At 34.8% G+C, this 25,497-nt stretch overlaps 1 protein-coding gene across 1 annotated transcript in view; it reads right to left on the bottom strand.

Annotated features, from left to right (window-relative positions):
• LOC141579921 (protein eyes shut homolog) overlaps window positions 1-25,497 on the bottom strand; it is a 535,064-nt gene that overhangs the window by 143,387 nt on the left and 366,180 nt on the right. The window contains exon 8 of the mRNA XM_039467768.2: window positions 20,024-20,256. Coding sequence (XP_039323702.2) covers window positions 20,024-20,256 — 233 coding nt within the window. The remainder of the gene's footprint in view (window positions 1-20,023; window positions 20,257-25,497) is intronic.

Below are 25,497 nucleotides of genomic sequence, written 5' to 3'. Positions count from 1 at the left end.
CCACGCAGTCTTAAATATCATTTATTTATGCTTGTCCTCAATTTGATTATTTTCCACCAGGCTTTCTATTCTATTCTCGATTATATTCTTTCTGCAGTAACTCTTCAGGATCTCACTTCTACAAGGCTGTTTTTTAAATTCAAATCTTTGTCCTTATTAGTCCCTTCCTTCTGCTTTTAGGACAGCTCTTGTTCTTAAATTTGAAAATCTTTACTACTTTCTCTTTCTGCCTTTAGCTGCTGCCCTTGTTCTTCCCTATCTGCTTAACCACTGTTTCAGCTTATTTTCCAATCACCTTCCAAAAGTCTGGTTGTGGCTCTCTTTCTTTCTTTCTTTCTTTTTTTTTTTTTATTGTACTTTAGGTTCTGGGGTACATGTGCACAACATACAGGATTGTTGCATAGGTACACACATGTCAGTGTGGTTTGCTGCCTCCATCCCCTGGTAACCCATATCTGGCATTTCTCCCCGTTATCCCTCCCTGACCTCCCCACCTCCCACTGCTGTCCCTCCCTTGGCTTTTCTCAACAGACCCCAGTATGTGATGTTTCCCTCTCTGTCCCTGTGTTCTCACTGTTCAACACCCACCTGTGAGTGAGAACATGCGGTGTTTGATTTTCTGTTCTTGTGTCAGTTTGCTGAGAATCATGGTTTCTAGATTCATCCATGTCCTTACAAAGGACACAAACTCATCGTTTTTTATGACTGCATAGTATTTCATGTTGTATATGTGCCACATTTTCCTTGTCCAGCCTGTTGTTGATGGGCATTTGGGTTGGTTCCAGGTCTCTGCCATTGTAAACAGTACTGCTATGAACATACGTGTGCATGTGTCCTTATATTAGAATGGTTTATAATCCTTTGGATATATACCCAGTAATGGGATTGCTGGGTCAAATGGAATTTCTATTTCTAGGTCCTTGAGGAAGTACCACACTGCCTTTCACAACCTCTGTTTCTTAATGGAAAATCCAGTATATTTTAGATACTTTTATTTTTCTTGATCTTTGTATTTTACACAATGACATACCATGAGTCTTAAACTTTTCTTTAACTTCCTTGATGCTATTTTACTCTAGTTTATTGCCTGCCTTTTTGATAACTCCTTAATCTTCTGTCTCTTTATTCATTCTTTTCCTCATGTAACTCTAAATTTTGGTGTTTCCTATGTGTAGGTTACAACTTATTTTCTACATATCCTAAACTTTAAGAATTTGGTTAATGCTGTTCTAATTTATTGTTTTTTTCCTTTTTGAATAACCTGATTTATTTTTAAAAGACAGCTTCACATCACTATGGCAAATAGTTACATGAGCATTTTCCAAAAATGGACGGTAACTATGTTAGTTTGTTAGGGGCTGCCACAGCAAATTATTTTACACAGACTGAGTAGCTTAAACAGTGTTAATTTTCTCATCGTTTTGGAGGCTGGAAGTCCAAGATCAAGGTGTTGGCCAGCCTAGTTCTTACTGAAGGCTCTCTTCATGGCTTCCAGATAGCTGCTTTCTCTCGGTGTCCTCTCATCTTTCTGTGAGCCTGCATCTGTGCTGTCTCCTTTTGTGTCCAAATTCCCCTTCCTATAAGGACTCCAGTCAAATTGAATTAAGGCCCATACTAATAGCATCAGTTTGACTTTGTCACCTCTTTAAGGCCTTATTTCCAAATATAGTCACATTCTGAAGTACTGGGATAGAGCATTTCTACATATAGATTGTGCGAGGAAACGATTCAAACCACAACAGGAACTTTAAAATTAATTGCAATGATTAAATTCAGGATGGATATTGTGTCTTCTCAATGGTGTCAGTTGGACTAGATTAAGAAATACCTAGAGATCTGGTGAAGTGTTAAGTCTGAGTGTGTCTGTGAGGGTGTTACAGAGGAGATTGGTGTGTGAATCAGTAGACTGGGTGGAGAAAATCTACCCTGAGTGTGGGTAGGCACCATTCAATTGGCTGAGGGCCTGCATATAACAAAAAACAGAAGAGTGAATTCTCTCTCCCTGCTGAAGCTTCTTCTGCTGCTCTTGGGCCTCAGAACTTCAAGGCTCTCTAGCCTTTGGACTCCGTGGCTTGCACCACTGGCCTTCCAGGTTCTCAGGTCTTCAACCGGTAACTGAGAGTTACACCATCACCTTTCCTGGTTCTGAGTCTTTTGGATTTGAATTTAGACTGAGTCCTGTGTCTTGGAGTCGTGGAAGACCTGTCATGAAACCTCAGCCTCCATAACTGCATGAACCAATCCCTCTAATAAATCCCCTCTGATCTATCTTTCCATCTATCTTCTATTGGTCATGTCTCTCTGGAGAACCCTGACTAATGACATTACTGCAAGGTTCTCAATCTGAGGTCTGCATTTTTTAATTGGCAAATGTAGACATTTTAGAGATACAACAACAAATTGAGATTTTAGGTAATCAGAAGGATCAAAAGACAGTTGCTAGAAAAATAACTTCCTCATTGGGTATTAAAATGTCAATACTATTGGTTCAAGCACTGCTTAAAATCATTTCCCATGCCGTCAGTGGATAAAGTTTAATTTGCTCTCAGATTGTGATGTCTCAGTCACTCAATCTCATGGAGTCTGTTTTCACCCTTATGTGGATGATATCTAGCATCTCTTTTCCTTGGCTGAAATTTTGCTAAATTAATCTAATTTAATTCATATATATAACATATCCATATATGTTTACAGCCTTTTGTAATTTATAGTATTTATAATATAAAACAGGCATAATATTGTTTAATCCTCTCAAAAAGAATACAGCTTGGTAAGGTGCCTTGGCTAATGCCTGTAATCCCAGTACTTTTGGAGGCCAAGGAGGGTGGATCATTTGAGGTCAGGAGTTTGAGAACGGTCTGGCCAACATGGTGAAACTCCATCTCTACTAAACACACAAGCATTAGCTGGGCATGGAGGCATGTGCCTGTAATCCCAACTCCTTGGAAGGCTGAGGCAGGAGGATCGCTTGAATCCTGGAGGCAGAGGTTGCAGTAAGTGGAGGTTGCTTCACTGCACTTCAGCCTGGGTGACACAGCCAGACTCCATCTCAAATAATAATACTAATAATTAATAATTTAATAATAGCTTAAGAGAAGTAAAATATTGAGTTAAATTGTCACTGTAATTTCTGATCATCTGGAAATATAATTTTCCAGATTTTCACAGAGAAAATCTGGAGAAGCATATAATTACAAAAGTAGGACTACTCAAACAATTTACTGATTAGGTCAGATTTTTAAAAAGTAATGAATAAAAGACAGATGACAAGATATATAATTAAGATAAATACATATAATACAAAGAACAGTAAGTTCTAAAAGGCAAAACATCAAAATAAATGACAAAATGTTAATTTTATAATAGGAAGATTTAAATCTGGTTTATGTATATATAATATATTAAAAATAACTTGTATATTGTTACATATATACACACACATATACACTCATACATATGTAACTTGGCTTCTACACCAACTATAGCTCACAACCTTCTCATTTACAATTTGTGAGCTGACTGATTTTTTTTTTAACACCTTTAAAGTATTAAAAGTCAAAGAGAAACAGATGCTGGTGAGGTTTTAGAGAAAAAGGAACAATTAAACACTGTTGGTGGGAGTGTAAATTAGTTCAACCATTGTGGAAAACAGTTTGACTATTCCCCAAGGATCTAAAGACAGAAATACTATTCAACCCAGGAATACATTATTATTTGCCCAAAAGAATATAAATCATTCTGTTATAAAGACAAGTGCACACGTATGTTCATTGCAACACTATTCACAATAGCAAAGACATGGAATCAACCTAAATTCCCATAAGTGATAGGCTAGATAAAGAAAATGTGGTACATAGACATGATGGAATACTATGCAGCCATAAAAATGAATGAGATCATGTCCTTTGCAGGAACATGGGTGGAGCTTGGAGGTCATTATCTTTAGCAAACTAACACAGGAACAGGAAACCAAATACTGCATGTTCTCCCTTATAAGTGGGGATACATAGAGGGGAACAACGCACAGTGGGGCCTATTGGAGGGCGCTGAGTGGGAGGAGAGAGAGGATCAGGAAGAATAACTAATGGATATTAGGCTTACTACTTGTACAACAAACCGTTGAGACACAAGTTTACCTATGGAACAAATCTGCACATGTACCCCTGAAATTAAAAGTTAAAAAAAAATTCAACATGAGTTTTGGTGGGGACTTTCAAACTGCAGTAAATACATATCAAAAAATCCTTCTAAATTTTCTCTGTTCAAGTGCTCTATAATCTGAGTCATCATGAGCTCAACTGAAAAGGTCTCTGCTTTAGAGATAAATGAAAATATGTTTACTAGCAAAGCCTCTGAGAAGCCCCTGAAAATATTATTTCAAAATACAATGAATAGTTTGATGTGGAACAGATCAAAATAGAAAATGCATCAGCATGACCAGTATGACTGTATAAGTATTATATTTGTAAATTAATATAAAAATTATTATATTAAATGTGATGAAAACCTCTATACATATAAAATGAAGTTTGCATGAGGGCCACAATTACCATTAAAGTTTCTGGCTTTAAATGAAATGTAGATAACACTCTAATCCAGAGACTTAAGATGCATTAATGTGAGATGTTAATGCCTTAAAATATATTAACAGTGAATCATTAGAAGGCATTTTAAAAGACAGCATTTCAAATGATCTAAATGTAAATTAACCTGATATATGTGGATTACATCTTTTTTATAATACAAATGGGTTTAAAATGAAGGAAACACTGCTTTACAATAAGGAACAATTCTATACACATACGCTTTGGGCTTTTCAACATATGTTCAAACATCTGAACAGTGGTATGGTTGATTTCACAAACTCTAATTGTGTCCACAGTCATACATTCATCATTTTAGCAATTCTCAATGTCGGCTATTTTCAAGTGATTACACAGTAATCTTTTTTGATAGTTACACATAATGCCTTTTTATTACCTCTACAAAAAGTGAATTATAAATCAACTTAATGTGAATATGTGTACAGATCTTAAGTTTCAACCTAGAAAGGGAACAGAAATGCAATATAAAATCCCTGTGTAAGAAGTAAAATTCACCTTGGCTTTTGTTTTTCGTTTTGTTTTAATTCTTCTCATTTTCCAAAAGTTAACTGTACGCAAGTTCTTCTCAGAATATAGTTTTGGCACTGTACATGCTAATTTGAATATGAGAAGTAATCTTAAGTGGCTCTTTTGCATTTTATGCCAAGATATGACAGATGTGCTGCACTTTGGAATCCACACAGATAGGGCTTTTAGATTCTTTCTTAACCCAGGTGCTAAAAATATGTGAAAAAGCAAAAGACTGTGTTACGGAAGCACTTAAGCCATAGAACATTTTATTAATTGTTTTCTGGAGTAATTAAACTGCATCTTGTAATAGTTGTCATTTTCCATCTGTCTTTTATGGTAGTAGAAAGAAATATAACTACACAATTATTCATGACAATGCACATTCCACAGGATATACTTCCACATATCCCAGAGTATGTACACTAAATACATATTAATGTCTACACAGATTAAATATGTATTTAAGTAAATATGATAACAAAATACCATAGGAAGTCATAATCATAGAAGTAACATAAAAAGTTGTGACTAAATAAAATATATAATAAATATCTTTTAAATGTAATTGTCAGTGAGCATTGCAGTATGAGGCATGTGTGGCTAGAACACATTTATGGGATGCACATTTATGTTAAGGAATTTATTATTTGATTAATGGAAGGGAATTAGCAACAACATTAACTGGTAAGTCCTTGTAATATGCCATTTGATATGCATATTGTATATATGTAATATTTAATGTGAAATGCACGTAATATATATGTAAAATTATGCAAATCTGATTTAGCTAATAAGTAAAATTTGTCAAAGGAGTTCTAGAAAATTTACAGAATTGGTTTTAAATTTCCACTCTAGTTGAAGTGATTGTAAGTCATTTCATTGTCTTTATTCTGAATTCTATCATACAAAGATCTGGAGGATAATCTTCAGTGATTTATGATACTAAAATTGAGATCAAAATATTGTTGAGTTGTTTGCATTTTTTGAGAGTAATAAATATTTATGAATATATGAAATATGAAAATGAAAGATTGTTTTCAATTTATTCAGGAAAAGAAATTATAACAAAGTTTCAGAGATGTACCCAAAATATTTTATCTAGCTGTTGAGTTGTCATGTTTTAAATGCTGTGATAACCATGAGGAAGCTTCCTGGGGAATTTTTTAAGTGTTTTTCAAGTATATTTGTAAATATTATCATCCAAATATTCTATACTTTATTTGCAAAAGAATAGAGGGTAAATGTGAGTTTTATAAAAGGATCTTCAGTGAATTAAAGTTAGGAGACTTGCCTGAATATTCAGGGCACAGACTGAAGTGAATGTAAAATTTTAAAATATGTTCAAATTCAGAACTAATTTGAGTGGAGGAAAAATCAGGGATAGTGCCTCTAATTTGCTATAAATGGAAGAAATTTTTATAAATTTTTACTTTTTTCTCTAAATACCAAGCTACTTGCTAGATATACCCAAACAGCTAAATGATTACTTAACTATTTACAAAAATACCCTGTTATTTTAAAATGTAATAAAAATGTTTAGTTTTTTCCTATATCCCAGGTGCTACGCTAGATGCAGGGAAAGAAAAATATGAAAGCAAAAAAGTCACTTTCTTTAGTATTTTCCCATCTAGGAGATAGACTAAGTTAATACACTGTGAAAAGAGAAGATGTTAAATAAAGAAGGGCACAGGATACTATGGAAGTGTAGGTGAAAAAAAAAAAATGAATTCCCAGCAAAACTGATAATTGATTCAAGTCTCTAAGGAAGAAAAAGAGCTAACCAGGTTAAGAAATATTGTCCCACATGAAAGAAACATTGGTGGGCATGGGACATAAGACAAGAAGACATGAAATGTTGGGGAATTAAGATGCACTTAGTATAATTGGATTATAGGTTTGGATAGCAGGAAGTTGAGGGAAAACAAAGATAGGCAAATTAGCAGGCATTGGCTCATGAAGGACATATGTCAGGTAAATAAACATATTTTGAAGAAGAATTAAGCACAGATCCTTTGGAAAAGAAGTCAGTAATAGATCTAGATCAGTGAAACACCTGAGAGTCCAAGAGAAGACCCCAGGTAATCATGTGTAAGAAGAAATCGTATTTTCAAACTCCATGAGAGAAACAAAGTCTCCAAATTAGAAATACAAAATTCCTATGAACTTTAAGATATTCTCTACAATTCCAAACGACATCTTTTATCCCAAAGTCTTGTTTCTCAGAAGTTGTTTTGATTGTGAGTAATGTCAGAGAATATGCCTAAGAGAAGCCCATGGTAGAATTCTTATTTGATAAACACAGGGATACTCTACTGTTGAATTCAAGAGGTCATAGGGGGATATACAGGTGTGGTGGATGCTACAAAACTCTCCCTCCACAATCCTGCTACCTCTTTTTCCCCACATGTGCTGATCTTGAGAGTGCTCCCTTTATACAATTCCTACATGACAATCCCTCTGTTGGATTCTGCTTCTCAGAGAACACATTCTGCAAAAAATGGGTAGCAAAGTAAGAAATGAGCCTGACTAACAAGGTTTTCTGCCAAGGTAAAGAGACATCCCTGTTGGTGAAGCATACTTTCATAGGCTGCTCCTTAGTCTGAGAAAGTACAGAGCAGTGGCTGAACAGAACTCACACGATTTCTTGTTAGACACTCAACCTGGGCATCAATAAATTTTGAGCTAAAAGGGGCTCTCAGAGATAAAGAAACTGAAGGTCAAAAAAGTCAAGATTTCTCCAAAGCGATATAACTAAGAATTGGACCGAGACTGAATTCCCTATCTTCTTACTCCCAGTTTTTTTCAGTAAACTTGTGCTTCTCAAATAGATGTGTCTCCAGGAAACTGCACCAGCATAACAGATTTGCTTGTAGTCAGGAGAAACATAAAAATTCATGGAGAATGATTTTATTTAATGTTTATACCACAATATATGTGTTGTAGAATGTAAGTACCACGTGACTTTTTTCTTTTTCTTTTTCTTTTTTTTTTTTTTTGAGACAGAGTATCACTCTGTTGCCAGGCTGGAGTACAGTGGCACAATCTCAAAATCTTTAGAATTTAACTATGTCTTCAGAACCCTTTTGGATATAGTTGAAACTCCTCTGCCACTAGGCGTAAGTCAACATAAATATTAGAAAAGAACTGCAGAAAGAGCTGGGCATGGTGGCTCACACCTCTACCCCCAGCGCTTTGGGAGGCTGAGGCAGGTGGATAACCTGAAGTCAGGAGTTTGAGACCAGCCTGGTGAACATGGTGAAACCTTGTCTCTACTAAAAATACAAAGAGTAGCCGGGCATGGTGGTGCATGCCTGTAATCCCAGCTACTTGGGAAGCTGACACAGGGGAATCCATTGAATCTAGGAGACAGTTTGCAGTGAGCTGAGATTAGGCCACTGCACTCCAGCCTGGGCGACGGAGCAAGACTCTCTCTCAAAAAAAAAAAACAAAAACCAAAACAGGAACTCCAGACAGAAGTACCATTAACCCTCAAAAGTGGATTCATTTCTGTTTTGATTATAATGCATTCTATCTTTACATTAATATGATAATATTTATAAGAGAACTTGTTCCTATTTTCTCAAAATTCTTATTAAAGTTTGCAGACTTCAAACAATGGTGATATACTACCTCCTCTTCTAAAGATGGGTATTAAACCTATCATTGGCCTAGCTACCATCTCCCCAAATCTTGTGAGAGAAAGCTCGAGTTTATCAAAGAGAGCGATGCTTCAGAAAAATGGAAGAGTAGAAAGCACTGAGGCATATCCCACCCCCACCACAAACCAAGTGAGGAAATCCCCAAAAGCAGCAGGCAGAAATAGTTGATGGCGAGGCACATGCTCGTAGAGCTGAAGCAGTTGGTAGTACTCTCTCTGTTGCTATCTGTGTAGAGAGAGTTTTGGGAGTACTAGACACGTGTTCCGTGAGAAGCGCAGAAATCTCAGCAAATAATGACTTCATATGAGTCTCTGCATTGAGAGGATCACAGTCTAGCAGGATCTCTAGCAGCATGAAGCCCTGTCCACAGGATGACCACAGGTGCCCCTGCCCCTCCATTGAAATGCCTACCTGAGAAAGCGCAATACTGCCAGGTAAATTGATTTGCTTCAGCCATGCCTGAAGTGAGGCCTCTGCCCTCCCTTTCATAGAGGATTTACTAAAAAGCCTTACAATCATGACTCCTTTCTGTGTTCCTTTGAGATGACTGTAGCTCTTAAAACTCAGAAGTTTCTTTCTTAAAGACAGAGAGAGCCTTTTCTTTGAATTGTCATCAAGAAGGGTCGAACCTCTCTTCTATCCTCTCTCAGAGGACAGAGCCTTAACCTGGGAGAGTTGCCAGCGAGCAGACACAGCTGGCCGAATCACATTCACGCTGACCACCCCTTAGTGATTTTTCACTTCCGTCACTCTACTTGAGTTCCTACTTTTCCCCCTCACTCATTCTCACTGAAAAACACTCCATCGCCTCTACACAAGTCAGAATAAAGCTCAGCTCTTCTCCTACTGTCAGTACTGAATAAAATCTGTTTCCACTGCTTTAAATAATGTCTAGCCTTGTTTGCCTTTGACATTCTACAGTTAGGAAGCAGGGAACGGAAACCGGAGCCTGCTTCTTGCTGGGAGAATCTTGAAGGCAGCTGGAGAGCTGGAGTAGCCTGTGAAGTTATTGACGAGAGTCAGAATTCACCCATGGGTTTACTTAGACTTCTCTTAGTTGGCAGGACAGTGATGCCTGATATTTTCTGGGATCCAATTCATGATAAGGAGAGTAGCAAGGCTCAAGTCATCTAGAAATAATCTTGTCTAATAACATTTCTAACTTGTCATGAGCACCAGTCAAAAAGGGCAAGCGTGCACTTCCCCAAGAGCTGCTGAAGAGAATTTGCAGGATATCAGCTGACAGTGCACAATTTAAGACAGGGAAAGGTGGTGTGGGGAATCACCATCAAACCATTGATGTAGCTGCAGTGACAGAATGCATTTGCTGCCCATGCAGAATTAAATCAACACCTGCTAAATAATAGGACTTTTGATGCTTTTTCTGATTCCTCCTATCCTGACGTGACCTTGAAGACTCTAGCTTTGAGGAGGAAGTGGATTCAAGGGAAGGCAGAAGGGTGTGGACAGTTTCAAATTGAATATAGGAGTGAAGTTTCAAATTGGATTAGATTTTTCAATACAAGTGACATGAGATCTATGGGATATTTTCTGTTTGTCACAAAATAAGAGGGCAGGAGAAATCTGATAGAACATTTCTTTAGTCAGCGTTAGAAGAAATGAAATTATTCTTGAGTACAATCTACCAAGTCAGGTCATTTAATAACTGAATGCATTACTATGTCAATATAGATGACATTATTTTTGGTTTTGTTAAGAAAATTTTTTTTAATAGAAATGTATGGCAGTTTAAGAAAACCGTTCCTGGCATTAAATACACCTTGGTTTGAGTTCTTGCTTTGGTAATCACAAATTATTGAGTTCCAACTTTGTTGACCCCACAAATTATTTTCTTTGTGCACAGTTTTTTCACCACTAGGATGGGAATATGAATAGTTGTAGTCTAAAAATTTTCATGGTATATTCCCAGCCTACCATAATTCTTCCTTCTTGGGCAGCTCCTTTGTGATCTGTAGATAGATGAGTGAGCAGACAGGCTGGCATGGCATACTTTTGGCTAGAGCCATTGGATGAGGAGTGGTTCTCTTAGCCAAACTGGATAGCTAGTTTCTCTTCCCCAGGTTTAATCTAAGGATAGTTCAGCTCTTTTTTTTGAGAGAAGAACTCTACAATGTTCATTCAAAATCCGTTGTTGATCAGGACACGGTAGGAAGAATGAAACATCACTTGAACAGAAAAAATACTGAGAGGGCTTTTGTTTCTACCTGTAGCTCCCTTCTGCAAACATCTTTGTATTCTCATTCTGGGGTTCTGTGAAATTCCATCTCTATATTCATATAATAAATTTGATTCTGTCTTTGCTTATTTTAACTTGGATTGGTTAGGTAGACTAGTTCAAAAAGCTTGGACTCTAATCTCAGTTCCAGAATTTACTGGCTCAGTAACCATGGACAAGACACTTAAAACTCTCTGCCTCCATTGTTTTTTTTCTCTTGAATTAAGTGGACAGAATAATTTTTACTTCAAAATCATACTGATTCATGATAATTAAATGAGTTACTACCAGTTATTTTTTTATTGAGTTGGTTTCTATAACTTGGAGACAAGAAAACCTTCAACTAATAAATTATTACTTGACTCACAGAGTCAGTGTGTGGAATGAAAGAGAAAATGCATGAAAAGGGTGTAGCACAGTGTGTACCAAGTGTACAATGGCAAATATTAGCTTTTATTATCTGTTGCTTTTCTGTTTCTTAGTTACTACATTAGTACTAAGGTTTGCATGTAAACCCCAAAATGTGTTAGAAATTGACTCCCCAATGCAACGGTGTTGGCAGGTGGGGTGTAATGAGAAGTGATTAGGCCGTGAGGACAAAGTGAATGGATTAACGCTTTATCACAGAAGGGAGTTCATTATTAAAAGGGGTAGTTAGGCTCCCTTTTTCTTTCTGTCTTTCACCATCTTTATTTCCTTTTGTCTCCTATCATGGGATGACACAGCAAGAAGGTCCTCATCAGATGCAGCCCCTCAATCTTGGACTTTCTAGTCTCCATAACTATGAACCATTAACTTTCTGTTTGTTATGAATTACCTAGTCCGTGGTACTGTTACAGCAACAGAAAATGGGCTAAGACAATCTGATATTACAATAGTTCCTCCTTATCTGCTGCTTTGTTTTCCTCAGTTTCAGTTAGTCCATTGGTCAAATGCAGTCCAAAAATACTAAATAGAAAATTCCGGAAATAAACACTTCACACATTTTTAAATTGCACATCTTTCTGTATACCATGATGAAATCTCATACCATCCCCGTCCATCCCACCTGGGATGTGAAAAATTCCTTTGTCCATTTTATATAAGAAACTTGATTGTTGATGGTATCCCAGAGGAGTCCTGGAGCCAATCTCCCGTAAGTACAAACGATGACTGGATATAGGGCTTGGTACTATTTGAGGTTTCAGGCATACACTGCATGGGTGAGGAGGTCTTAGAATTCTATCCCCTGTGGATTAATGGGGACTACTGTCATCTTCAGAAAAACTGAGATTACCCAAAGTATCCATTTCCTACTTTTGAACCACAGGCAACTAAGAGAACTGCAGGCAAAAGGTGGCATTTGTGTAAAGATTATTTTAAATTTCCATTTTGCTTCATATCTCTTCATATTTATTTACATCCATATCGTATGTATGATCCGAGGACAAAGAATAGAGACATCCACAGAAAAAGCTTACCAAAATAGATTAAAGCCGTGGAAATTGATTTAGTATTTCCAGGACAGTTAAATAATAAATTCTTCTGCTCAGGTAATTTTTAGTTTCATTAATATGATTGTATTTACAAGTAAGGGCATGATGTTGTCTTTTACCTGCAAGTTCTTAAATTAAGTTTTTTTCTACCAAAGACACATCACATGTTGATGAAAATGTCTGAAAATCAATTTCTCAGAGACTGAACATTTTGTTCCTAATTATCTCTGCTCATTATAGTTTGTTGTTGTTTTGCCATCGTGTAATAATGTTTTAGGGCAGGTTCACATTAGCATTTGTTTTTATTGTTGGCCTGTTTTCATATCCAAATTTATATTATTCAGTCCTTTTTCCTGATTTATTTCAGTTAACTAGAGAAGAGCATTTTCTTTCACATCTTTACTATTTTATTGTAAATAGTATAATAAAAAGTATTAGTTTAGTTCCTCTGCTGTTATTTAAAATATTAAGATGTCAAATAATATTAAAATTCTCAACTAAACCCCATTAATTTAATTATCAGATAATGTGTTCTATGAAAAAGTGTAGTGTTTTCTTTGAAAGACTATGAGCTGCAGTATCAGAAAAAAATAGCCATATTTAGCATTTGGCCATAAAACTTTATTCAATTTAATGAGATGAGGGACAATAGGCTCATTATAAATTTAAAATACATCAGTGAAGAGGCATTGTTTTTTCTTCAATAATTTGTTTTAGTCTTAAGTCTAAGAAAATTACTGGTACTTAGAGTTTTTCCTTTTTAAACTCATAAAATCATTCTTATATACTCATGTTCATGGGAGCATACTATTGTCTTTGGAACATTCCTCTGCTTTTCAAAATATGGTGACTTTCTGTTTTTTAAGTTTTGGCTTAAATGACATTTCCATGTTGTAGATTTTTAAATAGGACTTTTCCCACTCCCAGTGCACCCTGTCTTGGAGTCATTAAAAATAAGTTGCATGATCACTGAATATCAATTTTTTGTAATTATTCCCACTGTTTAAATATTATCGCATAAAGTGATTTCATTGGCAGCAAATAAGAAATTATAATGATCTTTTCTGCCATTTTTGTTAGCAAATTGATATCAGTAAAAAAAAATGCCTTTAAAGATGCCTGTCAATTAAAAGGACTGTTAGTAAATTCATCAAATATTAAGTTTCTATACCTCAAGTAAAATATTTGTCTATCTCTCTAGAGATAATTTGGTATACTTGAGGTCATCAGTATCTTAATTTATCTATTTATTCTATTGCTTATTTCACGTATTTAAGCAACTCAGTGAATTTTTCTTGCAATTCAACTTGGAATATATCCCTGAAAAACTTTGGGGGACACATGCTGTGTGGTACATTTTCTGTAGGGACCTTGTATTCTATTTCTATATTTGCCTTTAGTAGTTTACTTAAGTTACTATACATTTTTGGAACATTGTTTCTGTACCACTGAAATGTTACTTTCAACTAATTTAATTTTAAGATGTTTACCAATAGTGAATGATTGTAATAATTCTACAAAAATTTTAAACACGTATTTTAATTATCTTTTATGTGCTAAATTATCTTTATGTGTCGGTGTACATGTGATGTATATAATAATTAAAAACAAATAGGAATGCATGCAATGAAATAATGGCTGTTAAGAAAGTTAGTCCTGAATTAGAAATATAAGATAAAACATTCTTCCCAGTGTGCATGTTTACATGTACTTGCAAATGTTTAGCTAGTTGGTCATTCTTGCTTTGACTGTAACCTTTTTATAACAGGCCTATGTTGTTTCCCTTATTATCCATATCATTTGTGCCATGGTCAGTTTTTACTGCATATAATTCAGTTTTTTGGTGAATAGGTGGGGCAGAAGATAGTGCCAAAAAGGAGGAGAGAATGGAAGGAACATTTACTGTGACTTGTTTTCTATGATCACATTTCATACCACATATTTTTCTTCACAAAATAATACACAAAAGGATAAAAGTGTTACCCAGTCTGGTACATTTTTGATTTAAAAAATCAATACTGTATTCTGCACATGAGAACACAAACATCTTCTATGCTTCCAAATTGTTACAAAGCATTAGGGTTAAAGAGTTATCATCCTATATTTTTAGCCTGTCGTAATTATTTCTCAATTTTTCTCCCTATCTCATCTCCTTCCCAACCATAATCCTTTCTATATTCTACTTTCAGATGTATCATTCTGAAGCCCAATTCTGGTCAATTATGTCTTTTGCTTGATTGAAAACCTTTCTAATGGTTTTATATTTTAATCTGTCATTTAGGGTTCTCTGCAGTATAAGTCGCAACTGAATTTCCAGCTTTACCTCTCAGTTGATCCCATATGTGCCCTGCTCCCAAACCAAACTAGACAGCTCCCTTGTCCTTCATGTACTTGTTCATTCTAATTTTTTTAAGCACCGTTTAAACGGATCCTTTTAACTACCATTTCAGATACTGTCTTCTCCATAAAACATTTTTCTTGATGACCTAAACTGATAAGAAGAAAGGGAAAATTCTTTGTTTATGAAAATATTTTGATGATGTATTTACAGTGTGTTTGCACAGATGAAAGGCAACAAAAAGTTTTGCTAAACTATTCTGCAAAATAAATGGATATAAAAGACAGAAATCCAGGGAGAAAAAAATTTGCACACATGCTATGAATGCCTTTTGTGAATGATTATCTTTTGTGTTGAAATAAAGAACAGGCCTGTTTTGTGAATCTTGTTGGATTGTATGGTCTAGTTACTATTTCAGAAGCCCAAGGCAAAAGGCCCTTCTTGTTCCTCTCCTCCTTCTCTTGCACAGGCAGTGGGTTAGCATATGGTTGAGGTTTTGCCAATTAGACAATTTCAGAGTATCTCCTGGGACTCTGAATCTTGATCAAGTGGCTCAGAACATGGCACATGTCCAGTGCTGGGGGCGGATAGACCAGTCTGTTCCTAGATCAGCCTCATGATGGCTCTTGTTCCGTGGCCCTCCAGAATATCAAACATCCTTCAGTACATTTTCTAAACTGATTTAATTTACTTCCCACAATTTGATGAACACTAGATATTTGATAAACCAAATAGGTTTCTTTTTTTTTATATAATCATGTAAGTCCCCCAAGAGATGACCAGAGATCCTTTGGTGGGCAGAATAATGGCCTCCCAAAGATGTCCAAAGCCCAGTTCCCAGAAACTGCGCCTCTCTTACCTTACATGACAAAGGGGAACTGAGGATGCAGATTGCGTTAAGATTGCTAACCGGCTGACTCTGAGACACAGAGATCATCCTGGATGATCTCAGTGGGCCCTATACAATCACGAGCCTCCTTAAGCATAGAAAAGAGAGTTGTAAGAGTATGTCTGAGAGATACAATGTGAGAAACATTAGACTTGTCATTGTTGGCTTTGAAAAGAGATGAAGGGGCCCTGAGACAAAAAATGCAGACATCCTCTAGAAGATGGATAAGGCAAGGAAATGCATTCTCCCTTAGATACTCCAGTAAGGAACACAGCCCTGTCAAAACCTTGATTTAAGCTCACTGAGGATTGTGTCATAGTTAGAAGCACGAGAATAGGGAGCAGGCTGTCTTTGTCTCCAGCTGAGCCCGGTGTTCCCTGCTGGAGAATGTAGCAGTTCATACAGAAGAAGAGCAGAGCAGGTTATAAACCTCCAGTCTACCTCTGACTTCAAAAATGAAATCCCCTGTCTTTGATAATAGGTAATCTTGTCTCCTGTCAGCCTCTGTTCTTGATTTAAATCCCCATTTATTTTCAATTTAACATATCAGTATTCCAGCCATTGTCATTTATTAATAAATATGCAGCATTGCTGTGATTTCATACAGATTTTCAGACACAGATATTAACATTTGAAAAGGCAAATACCTATGTCTTGGTCCTTTTCTGATGATATAGACCATCAGTTCTCTGGAAAAGAGATAAATCACTGTTTTAAGAAGCTTGCTGATGCTGTTTCCCTGCCTTCTTAGCCCAGGAATCCCTGACACTCAGCCACCTGATTTAAAGTTAATAAATTCGGACTACTCTTACACACTTTTAAGATACATTCCAGTTATAGTAAAAAACAAAGATATCAAGGGAGTCTATTTTTTTTAACAAAACAAAACACCTAGTAAAGCCTCTCACTTTTATTTCTATGTTTGTAATTTACTCAGTACAGTTAACCTTTAAACATATATGGAATATATGCAGATAGAATATCAATTAAAACAAAATATTTTTTGCTTTTAATGTATGGCATTTAAATACTCCTTTATTGTACTATTTATAAAACTGTTTTATAGAACACTAAAAAGTATGAGGCTCTTTAAAAATGTTAATCCTATAATTAATAGTCAGAGGCATACGCTTTTCCCCAGCACAAGACACTGATATTCTAAATCTGTCATTCTGAACTTTACAGTAGGAGACAGCCATCTGCCTGCATGCAGCCATATAAAACAAAGCAAGAATATACGCTCTTATGTTTCCCTTGGTGGGATGCAGGATCATTATGGTGAAGTAGGCAACAGGGTTTAGCTAATATGAATTAAGATAGCATGTGTTGAAGAAAAAAAAAGCACATATTAAATCAAACTAATTCTGTAAGTCAATGTTATTAGCAGATTGGATATGGATGATTTGATAAAGTAGAGCAGCATATGATGTAATGCCAAGTAAATGGGAAGTAAGTGTGTGGGTGACCCATTCTTGAGTCTTATAGCTCCAGAAATTCTTTTTCTGTATTACTGGCTCTAGTACTATTTTAGCTCAGGCCCTATACTTTAAGTGACAACTGTATTTTACTGTGAAACATCAAAGTTGTAAAATAAAATATTCTAACATTCTGTCACAGGTTAAGAAGATTAACTGGAAGTAAAAAGGAGCAAGGCTTGGGAAGAAAAATGAATTTCCAACATATCTTTATATCTGGATGTTTATGCAATTATATATTTTTTCAGTCATGCTCTTTTATCAGTTATGTCTAGATTTTTCTGAAAATCAAATACTCTAAAATCTACCTTCTATATTTTAGTTTAAGTGAAATCATTATGAAAAGATATGACCACTTAGACACAAATTTTGGGGCTTACCTAATGTGTTTTTTAGTTTCATTTTATGGGGATTTTGATATCTTCTTAATTAAAAGCTTACTAGATAAACATTAACTTCTTTGATTTGATAATTTTTGAAATTTTATTTGTCAAAAACTTTTTTTCTGAAGCAAAGATGATTTTTAGAAACAGATGACACAGTGGGACAATTTAAAAATTTTATTTCATGCCATCGCGTTAAATTTCATTTTCCAAGTAGTACAGTAATATAGCATGGTGGTTAAATGTGAAATCTGGAGTCAGCCAAGATTACTTCTAATCCCATTTCTACCATGTAAAAACTGTGTGACCTTGACAAAGTGACGTCTCTAAGCTTTAGATCGCTCATCTGTAAATGGGGGTAATTTAGAGAGCCTACTTCAGCAGGGTTATTCTGAGGGTTAAGTGAAATAAGATGCATGAAGCTCTCAGTGCAGTGTCTGGTAAATCCGGTCTCTTCACAGTAATATTATGCAAATTTCATTGCTGAAGCAGAAGTTCATATATTTTAGGTGTTGATTGTACTCAATAAGGAATTTATTTAAAAATCATTTTCATGGTACTCTATCTGTAAATTCTGATTTCCTTGTAAATTGTAAGCATTTACTACTGAGAACATTTCAACATTTCTAAGAAATTACATAAGTATAATATTTATAAATAGGGAAGACTTAGGGATTGTTTATCCAAAGCAAGGTTTTTACCAGGACATTGAACAACTTAAAAGTGGTATATAATATTTATTGAAATTTGCACTTAGATTTCATCATTATAGGATGATGAGTCATTTTATAGGATGATTGATCTGGCCAACCTGAAACATCCTATAAAAAACTACATCCTACTACCAGATTCCTGAATTATAGGCCTTAGGCAGTAGCAGTAGCCAACATGTGTCAGTGTGGATTCTAAGGCGTGCAACATCGCAAATTACGTTTACAGCAATAGGTTGAAAACGCAATCCTGCCCTTGGCTTTCTTTATGACAGAATGAGGCAAGGTACTTCATTCAAATGTAAGGAGTAAATGGTGAGAAATAAATGTTTGTCATTTTAATATTTATAAATAAAATTTCAGTTTTGAACATGCACATCACATGGCATTCTATGTATTATATGGAATCATTTTCCAAAAGGAGGCGAGAACAAAAAAATTACAGATTCTATGCTACAATAATCTAAAAATAGTCCTATTACATTAATTTTGTTTAGTATATCATATGTCTCAGGTATTAGTGAATTAAAATTTCTCTTTAAAATACAATTTTGTAACTACTACTTATTAAAAAATATTAGTGTCTGATTATCATCTACTTTGAAAAAAGTACTCTATAGTAGATTACTTAGTGCTTAGCCAAACATCCAATTTATTAGTTTTTAAAATATTGTAAATTCAACAAGAAAAATAGTTAAAAACTTAAGAAGTAGAAATGATTAATAATAGGGAAGCATAATTCCTACAGCAAAAATAGGGTAGGTTTCCAATTCTTTGAACATGAAAATAGACTGTTTCCATTTCTGCGCCTTTTAGTGTCTTTGCTTGCTTACATGGCTGACTGGTAAACATTCACAGTCATACAAGGTCATTTTGGAAGAAGGGTTGAATAACACACACACAGACGCACACACACCCGCCTTTGAATTAACATTAGGAGGTCCCACATTTTAGCACTTAAAAGGGGACTTAGGAAATACAGTCTTGGATAAGTCATGAAATTATCCGCTCTCTGAATCATAACCCAATAAAAATCCCCATTCCCTCCTCCCTAATTTATAACTAGAGATTAGTTGTACAGAGACAACAATGACACTTTTCAGCTATCAGTGCAGAGACAACCAGTCGGCTGCGTCATGACCTAACGTTTTTGTAATCTGTCCAGCGTGATTCTGGCTTTAGTTGTCTAGCACTTCCCTAATTAACTGAAAACTTCTTAGGAGGCTTTTAGATGTTGACAGTAGAAGAATTTAAAAAAATTCATTAACAGCTTCATCTTAAAGCCATATTCTTAAGCATAAAAAATTAATGTACTATTCTTAGCACTAAACTCAAATAAAGGATTTGCATATGAAGTATATAAATGTGGCTATTTGATTGGCAATTAAGCAATAAAAATACTATTAATTAGAACCTAACTGTCTCTATGCAAAACAAAGGAAGGATTCACCATACTTTTAGAAGTACCTACATATAAAACACTGAATTTTAACTTCTATTTTATATGGCAATTGGAAATATACGCTGAATGGCATTCCTAGGGCAAAAAAGGAAAAAAAAAATCTTAGGTTTGCTTCTACAGTACTAAACTGAAATTATTCTATCAGAATTCATTTTTAAGTAAAATTATACAGATGTTTCTTGTTTGCGCTAGTACCCATCACTGTGTTTATAATACATTTCAACTCCCATCCATTCTCTGGCGTTTAAAAAGAAATATAAAAGGGTAATGAAGATTGATTACCTTTTTCACAGAAGCGTCCAGTGAAATGTAGTGGACAGTCACATTGGAATGAGACTACACCACTGGAGGGAAAGATGGGATGGCATGTGCCTCCATTGTGGCATAGATTCTCCTGGCACGCAGATGGCGCTGCAACAGAGGGAGTGATGGAAGTCCACATGGTATCAATCCTTTGTGTCACATCAGAATCATCAACAAAGGAGGCTGTTGGAGACAGCATAAAACCCTGGGACCTGTGATTTATAAACAGACCAGAAAACAAAATATAAGTAAAAGAACTAGAAATATAAATAGAAATAATATAAAATTTGACTTAATATAAGAGAAAATCAAAGCAACACTGATCCAAGGTTTAACTGAGGACAAAATTATAATGTTTGTTTCACAATTATGAGATACATAAATGTTAAAAATTTCTGAGCCACATATGACCCTGTAGTAGGAAGAATCGTGGAAGAAATGATCTTCATAAACTTCTCAGTAATTTTATGGAAAAAAGATAGTCCTCCTTTAGCTGTTTCTTATCTTATGAGCCTAAGATCAAGAATTAGGTCATGTAACATTTTCATGCTAAAATGGTTTGAATTTGAAAAATTTCTAAGTTAACTGCTAGAAATGTGCAATCATCAGTCTGACTTAGCATTAATTTCTGGGAGCTATCCAAGAGGTACCTTAGAAATAGCCACATATACTCCCTAACTTTTTTTTTTAACAAATTTTAATACCATTTTAATCTTTTCTAATAAATAGTGACAAAATTATCTCTGAATTACGTGAAATTTCCTACTTTCAGATTCAAAACCCCTTGACAATCTGATTTCTCTCTGCTCTTCCAGCCTACTTTTTCATGATTCCTAATAAGTACCTTAAATTCTCTCAAACCAAATAAGATGACTATTCCTTAAAAACCCTGAAATTTCCTAATTTTGGAAGTTTGTTGAGTCTACTTTTTTTTTATGCATTGTTTCTCAATTCCTATCTAAATTTTGCCCACAGTGCTAAGCCCATGCTTGTACTAGTTTTTGTCTCCGGCCAACAAGATGTAACTGATGTTTCTCTCCTGTCTACAACTGCACATCTCATTTGTAGCACTGGTAGAATATTTACCATGCACTTGTAGTACAGTTATTTCATGTGTAGCCTCTACTATTTAGGTTGTACATATTCGGTTTTTTTCCTCCCTCCATACAAAAGTTTCTCATTTTATCAGAAATCTTTATAATACTTAATGAAAATGTGTTGAATGATTGTCTTCAAAGTACTCATGAGTTTTAAATACTGTTTGGGAAGGGTTTTTAGAATTCCCCTTAATGTAATCATGAGATAATTATCTTTTTAATGTATAAAACCTTGCTACAATAAAAATAACCAACAATGAAATATACGAAATTTTATTTTGTACCTTGTCCTAAAGATAAACCTTAGCAAAAGAAGTCACTTCAAACATCCCCAACTGATATTAGAGACTGGAATACCTATTTTTAGATGTACCACACACATTAATGTCAACTTATTGGAATAAAAGAGTTGAAGAAAGTGAAATAGATAATTTATATTTTACTGGTATGTTAATGTGCAGGTCAGTTCTTTTGCAAACTGAAATTCTTCATGAAGTTCATCACAGATTTTATTCATAATTGAGCCTGACCCACTGCTTTTTCCTCTGAATTGCAATTTACATGAAGGATACATGGATGACTTCTGTGCTTTTCATTGTATTCCTAACAATGCTTGATCTCCAGTAGGCTCTCCAATAAATATTACATAAATGAATCTGAATCATTTTTTGTAAAAATGCAAAGTACCATACTACTTTTTGTTGTTGTTTTTTTGTTTGTCTGAGATGGAGTTTCACTCTTGTTGCCCAGTGGCTGCAGTGCAATGGTGCACTCTTGACTCACTGCAGCCTTCGCTCCTGGGTTCAAGCAATTCTCCTGCCTCAGCTTCTCGAGTAGCTAGGATTATATGTGCCTGCCACCATGCACGGCCGATGTTTTGCATTTTTGGTAGAAATGGGGTTTTGCCTTGTTGGCCAGGCTGGACTCTAACTCCTTGCCTCAGGTGATCTGCCAGCCTCGGCTTCCCAAACTGATGGGATTACAGGCCTGAATCACCACACCTGTCCTGTACCACACTACTAACAAGAAAAATAGCAAGTGAAATAATTTTGCCACCCCGGGTTAATTTTATAACTCTATTATATAACTCTATAATTTTATAAATAATATAAATTCTAATTCTTTTGATACAGTTTTGTAATCAGCTTTCTCTGATATTGCTCTATTAGAAAATTAGCATGCTTCTTCCTATTAGCACTTACACTATCAGTTTGTCTCTTTAAGGCAATTTAAGTTAAATGGCAATGCTAATATGAATGACATGGGATTTATTATTCAATATTCTGAATTCTAATTTAATTTTTAGTCTTAATGTTTTTGAATAGTTTTACCATTTCATCTAACATTTACCATGGACTTCATGAACTGCAGTCAATCACTACTTTCTCAGGAATACATTCGAGAGAATTAAATGCCACTACTTCTTTTTCCTACTGTAGCTACCCAGGGAGCCTGTGTCTCACCTGAAAAAATATCAATATTTTGCACATTTCATTTGTTAACTGATTGCACAAAAATAATTGCTATCAATTGATCTAAAAACAGGATAACAAATCATTTTGAAAGCAACATTAATCATTTGATCTTTGTTAAAAAGATCAAATTTCATATTCAATATATAATTATTAATAGTCTTTGGCTTTCAGTTTTATTTTTGCAGGTTATAAATTATATCATGAATTTACTTGTTTTAAAACTTAGAATTAAAATGTATTCAATCTGTTATATGTTTAAAAACGACAATTAGTTCACACTGCTGAAATTTTATTTTCACATACAGGTTAAAAATATCAACTGATTGTGGAGGTTTATTAAACATAACTAGATGATGGACATAGTAATATAATTAACAATGTAAAAAAGGAACAGTAAAATTACCATTTTTAAAATTCTAGAAATCATAAATGTATGAGAGTTTAGAAAACAGTTAAGTGCAGAAATCTGTTCGATTTCTTCTTAGGCAACTTTGTACAAGGTTATAGTGATAAATCAGCCATTATTATAGCAAGAGGTAAGTCTTCAATAACTTTTTCTTAATGAATTAATGTCTGAATAACATATGCTCATTTGATTCAAAACCAAACTTGATCATTAGAGAAAGACACCTTGTTAGGACAGCAATTTTCAATTCATGTTGGGGAACTCTAGTTGGAACAGGAAAGGAAAACATACTTCTCATTGTTTCAATCCCACGGCAAGCAGCCCATGAAAACCATGGGACTAAACATTTCACATTGCTTCAGCCTGAAGGATTTTGCTCATTGCCAGCTGACTTCACCACTGCTCAACAGACATTTGTCTGGCACAAATTTTTAGAAGGAAGAGCGGGCTGATTCAGAAATGTGCCTAGAAACACGGCTTCTCAAGTACAGAAGTAGGATCATTTTTAGAATGATGATGAAGTATTAAATAAACACTGCTGGAAGACTCTTCAGTTTAGAGCTTTAATAGTCTAAGGGGAAGAAAAGGTTCAAAAATAATTGTGCTTGATTGTAAAGAGTAGTAAAATAAATGAGTTATAATCTGGAAAACAAAATCCATATATCTCATGTACAGAAAACAAGGACTTTTTTACAAAAATGAGAATATACTCTAAAGATATACTTCATTCCACTTTGTCTTTCCACTTAGATACACTATTCTACTCTTTTTTTTCCACCTAAAAATAGTTCTTGATGGACTGCTTTGTTCTTCACTTTGCTTTTAAAAGCTGCAGAGTGTTTTCATTGTTTGCATATATCATCATGGATTCTATAAGTTTATATCTATCTATCTATCTATCTATTTCATTGCTTTTTAGGTTTGGGGTACATGTGAAGAACATGCAAGATTGTTGCATAGGTACATACGTGGCAATGTGGTTTGCTGCCTTCCTCCCTGTCACCTATATCTGACATTTCTCCCCATGTTTACCTGATATATTTTAGCTGTCTCGAGTTTTTTCTTGTTAACTGAATCATAACTTTATTTTCAGTAGTTACACTGAGATACAATATACATACATAGTGTACCCATTTAAAATGCATTATCTAGTAATTTTTAGTAGATATAGAATTGTACAAACATCATCACAATCGAGCTTTATATTTTGTCATTGGTAAAAGAAGTGCCATTTCCCTTAACAGCCACTCTCCACCACACATCCTCAGTCTGGTCTCAGTAAACCTTTAACCTACCTTCTGTCTCTATAGAAAAATTTGCCTATTTCAGACGTTTCATATAAATAAAATCATATAACATATTGTTTTCAACTGTCTTTCTCATTTAGTGTAATGTTTTCAAGGTTCATCCATATTGTTGCCTCAATCAGAACTTTATTCATTTTTAGCATGGATACGGATCTATCATATTTTATTTTTTCATTCATTGGTTGAAAGATATGTGGGCCTTTTTGACCTCGTGGCTATTGTAAATAATACTATGAACATTCATGTTCTAATTTTTGTCTGGAGGTATGTTTGAATTTCTTTTGGGAATATTCTTAGGAATGGAATTGCTGGATTATATATTCTATGTTGAACATTTTGAGCAACTGCCAAACTAGTTTCCAAAGAGGCTTCACCATTTTACCTTTCTGCAAGCAAAATATAAGAGTTCAAATTCTCTATATCCTTGTTGGATCAAAAATTCTTTTTGCTTTGTATCTTTGACAAAAATCTCCTTATTTGTTCTATCCCCCAGTTCTGGGCATCACAAACTCTTATAAGTAGTATGTACACTTAGTTTTTTATGAATTTTGACAAATTTGCCTCAGAATAGTTGCCACAGTTTATACAGTAACAACTTTTACTGTACTTACACCAATAGTTTCTTCATCAAAGTTTGCTGTTTACAATTTTGCAATTACATAAAAACTGGAAACTTGATGTTTCTAATTATATTTCTTTGTTAGTAAGTATCACATGCAGAATAATTCCCCACCACCCTGCTTAAATGAAAAGTAGTTTTCTGAACTTGCCTAACTAACATCTGCTTCATTCACCTGGAGTCACACATGGGCCGACCAGCTGAGTAGAATGCCTTTTGCCGGTAATGTACAGTAAAGGGCGTGATGGCTTACCATTCTTTCTAAGCCCTCTGTTTCTCCATGCATTATCAAATGTCACAGCTATAAATGCATACACATGTATTTCATATACTTATGTCTATATCTACATCTATGCCTATATGTATAACTTGTATCATCTCCTATATTATTTCTGTGGAGTTTTTTAGTTGTCAGGTATTCAGTTTTCTAACAGGATAACTGAAAACAGCTAATGATGTCTTAGTGGCGTGGCTAAGAGGAATAAATCCAGAAAATAATTCAATTATCGTTTTAACTTTCAAATATTGAGAACATCATAATAAATAAAG

Source organism: Saimiri boliviensis, chromosome 4 (genome assembly GCF_048565385.1).
Source record: "Saimiri boliviensis isolate mSaiBol1 chromosome 4, mSaiBol1.pri, whole genome shotgun sequence".
NCBI classification, from domain to species: Eukaryota; Metazoa; Chordata; class Mammalia; order Primates; family Cebidae; genus Saimiri; species Saimiri boliviensis.
Note: the sequence above shows the minus strand (reverse complement) of the source record. Positions and strands in the feature narration are given on the sequence as shown.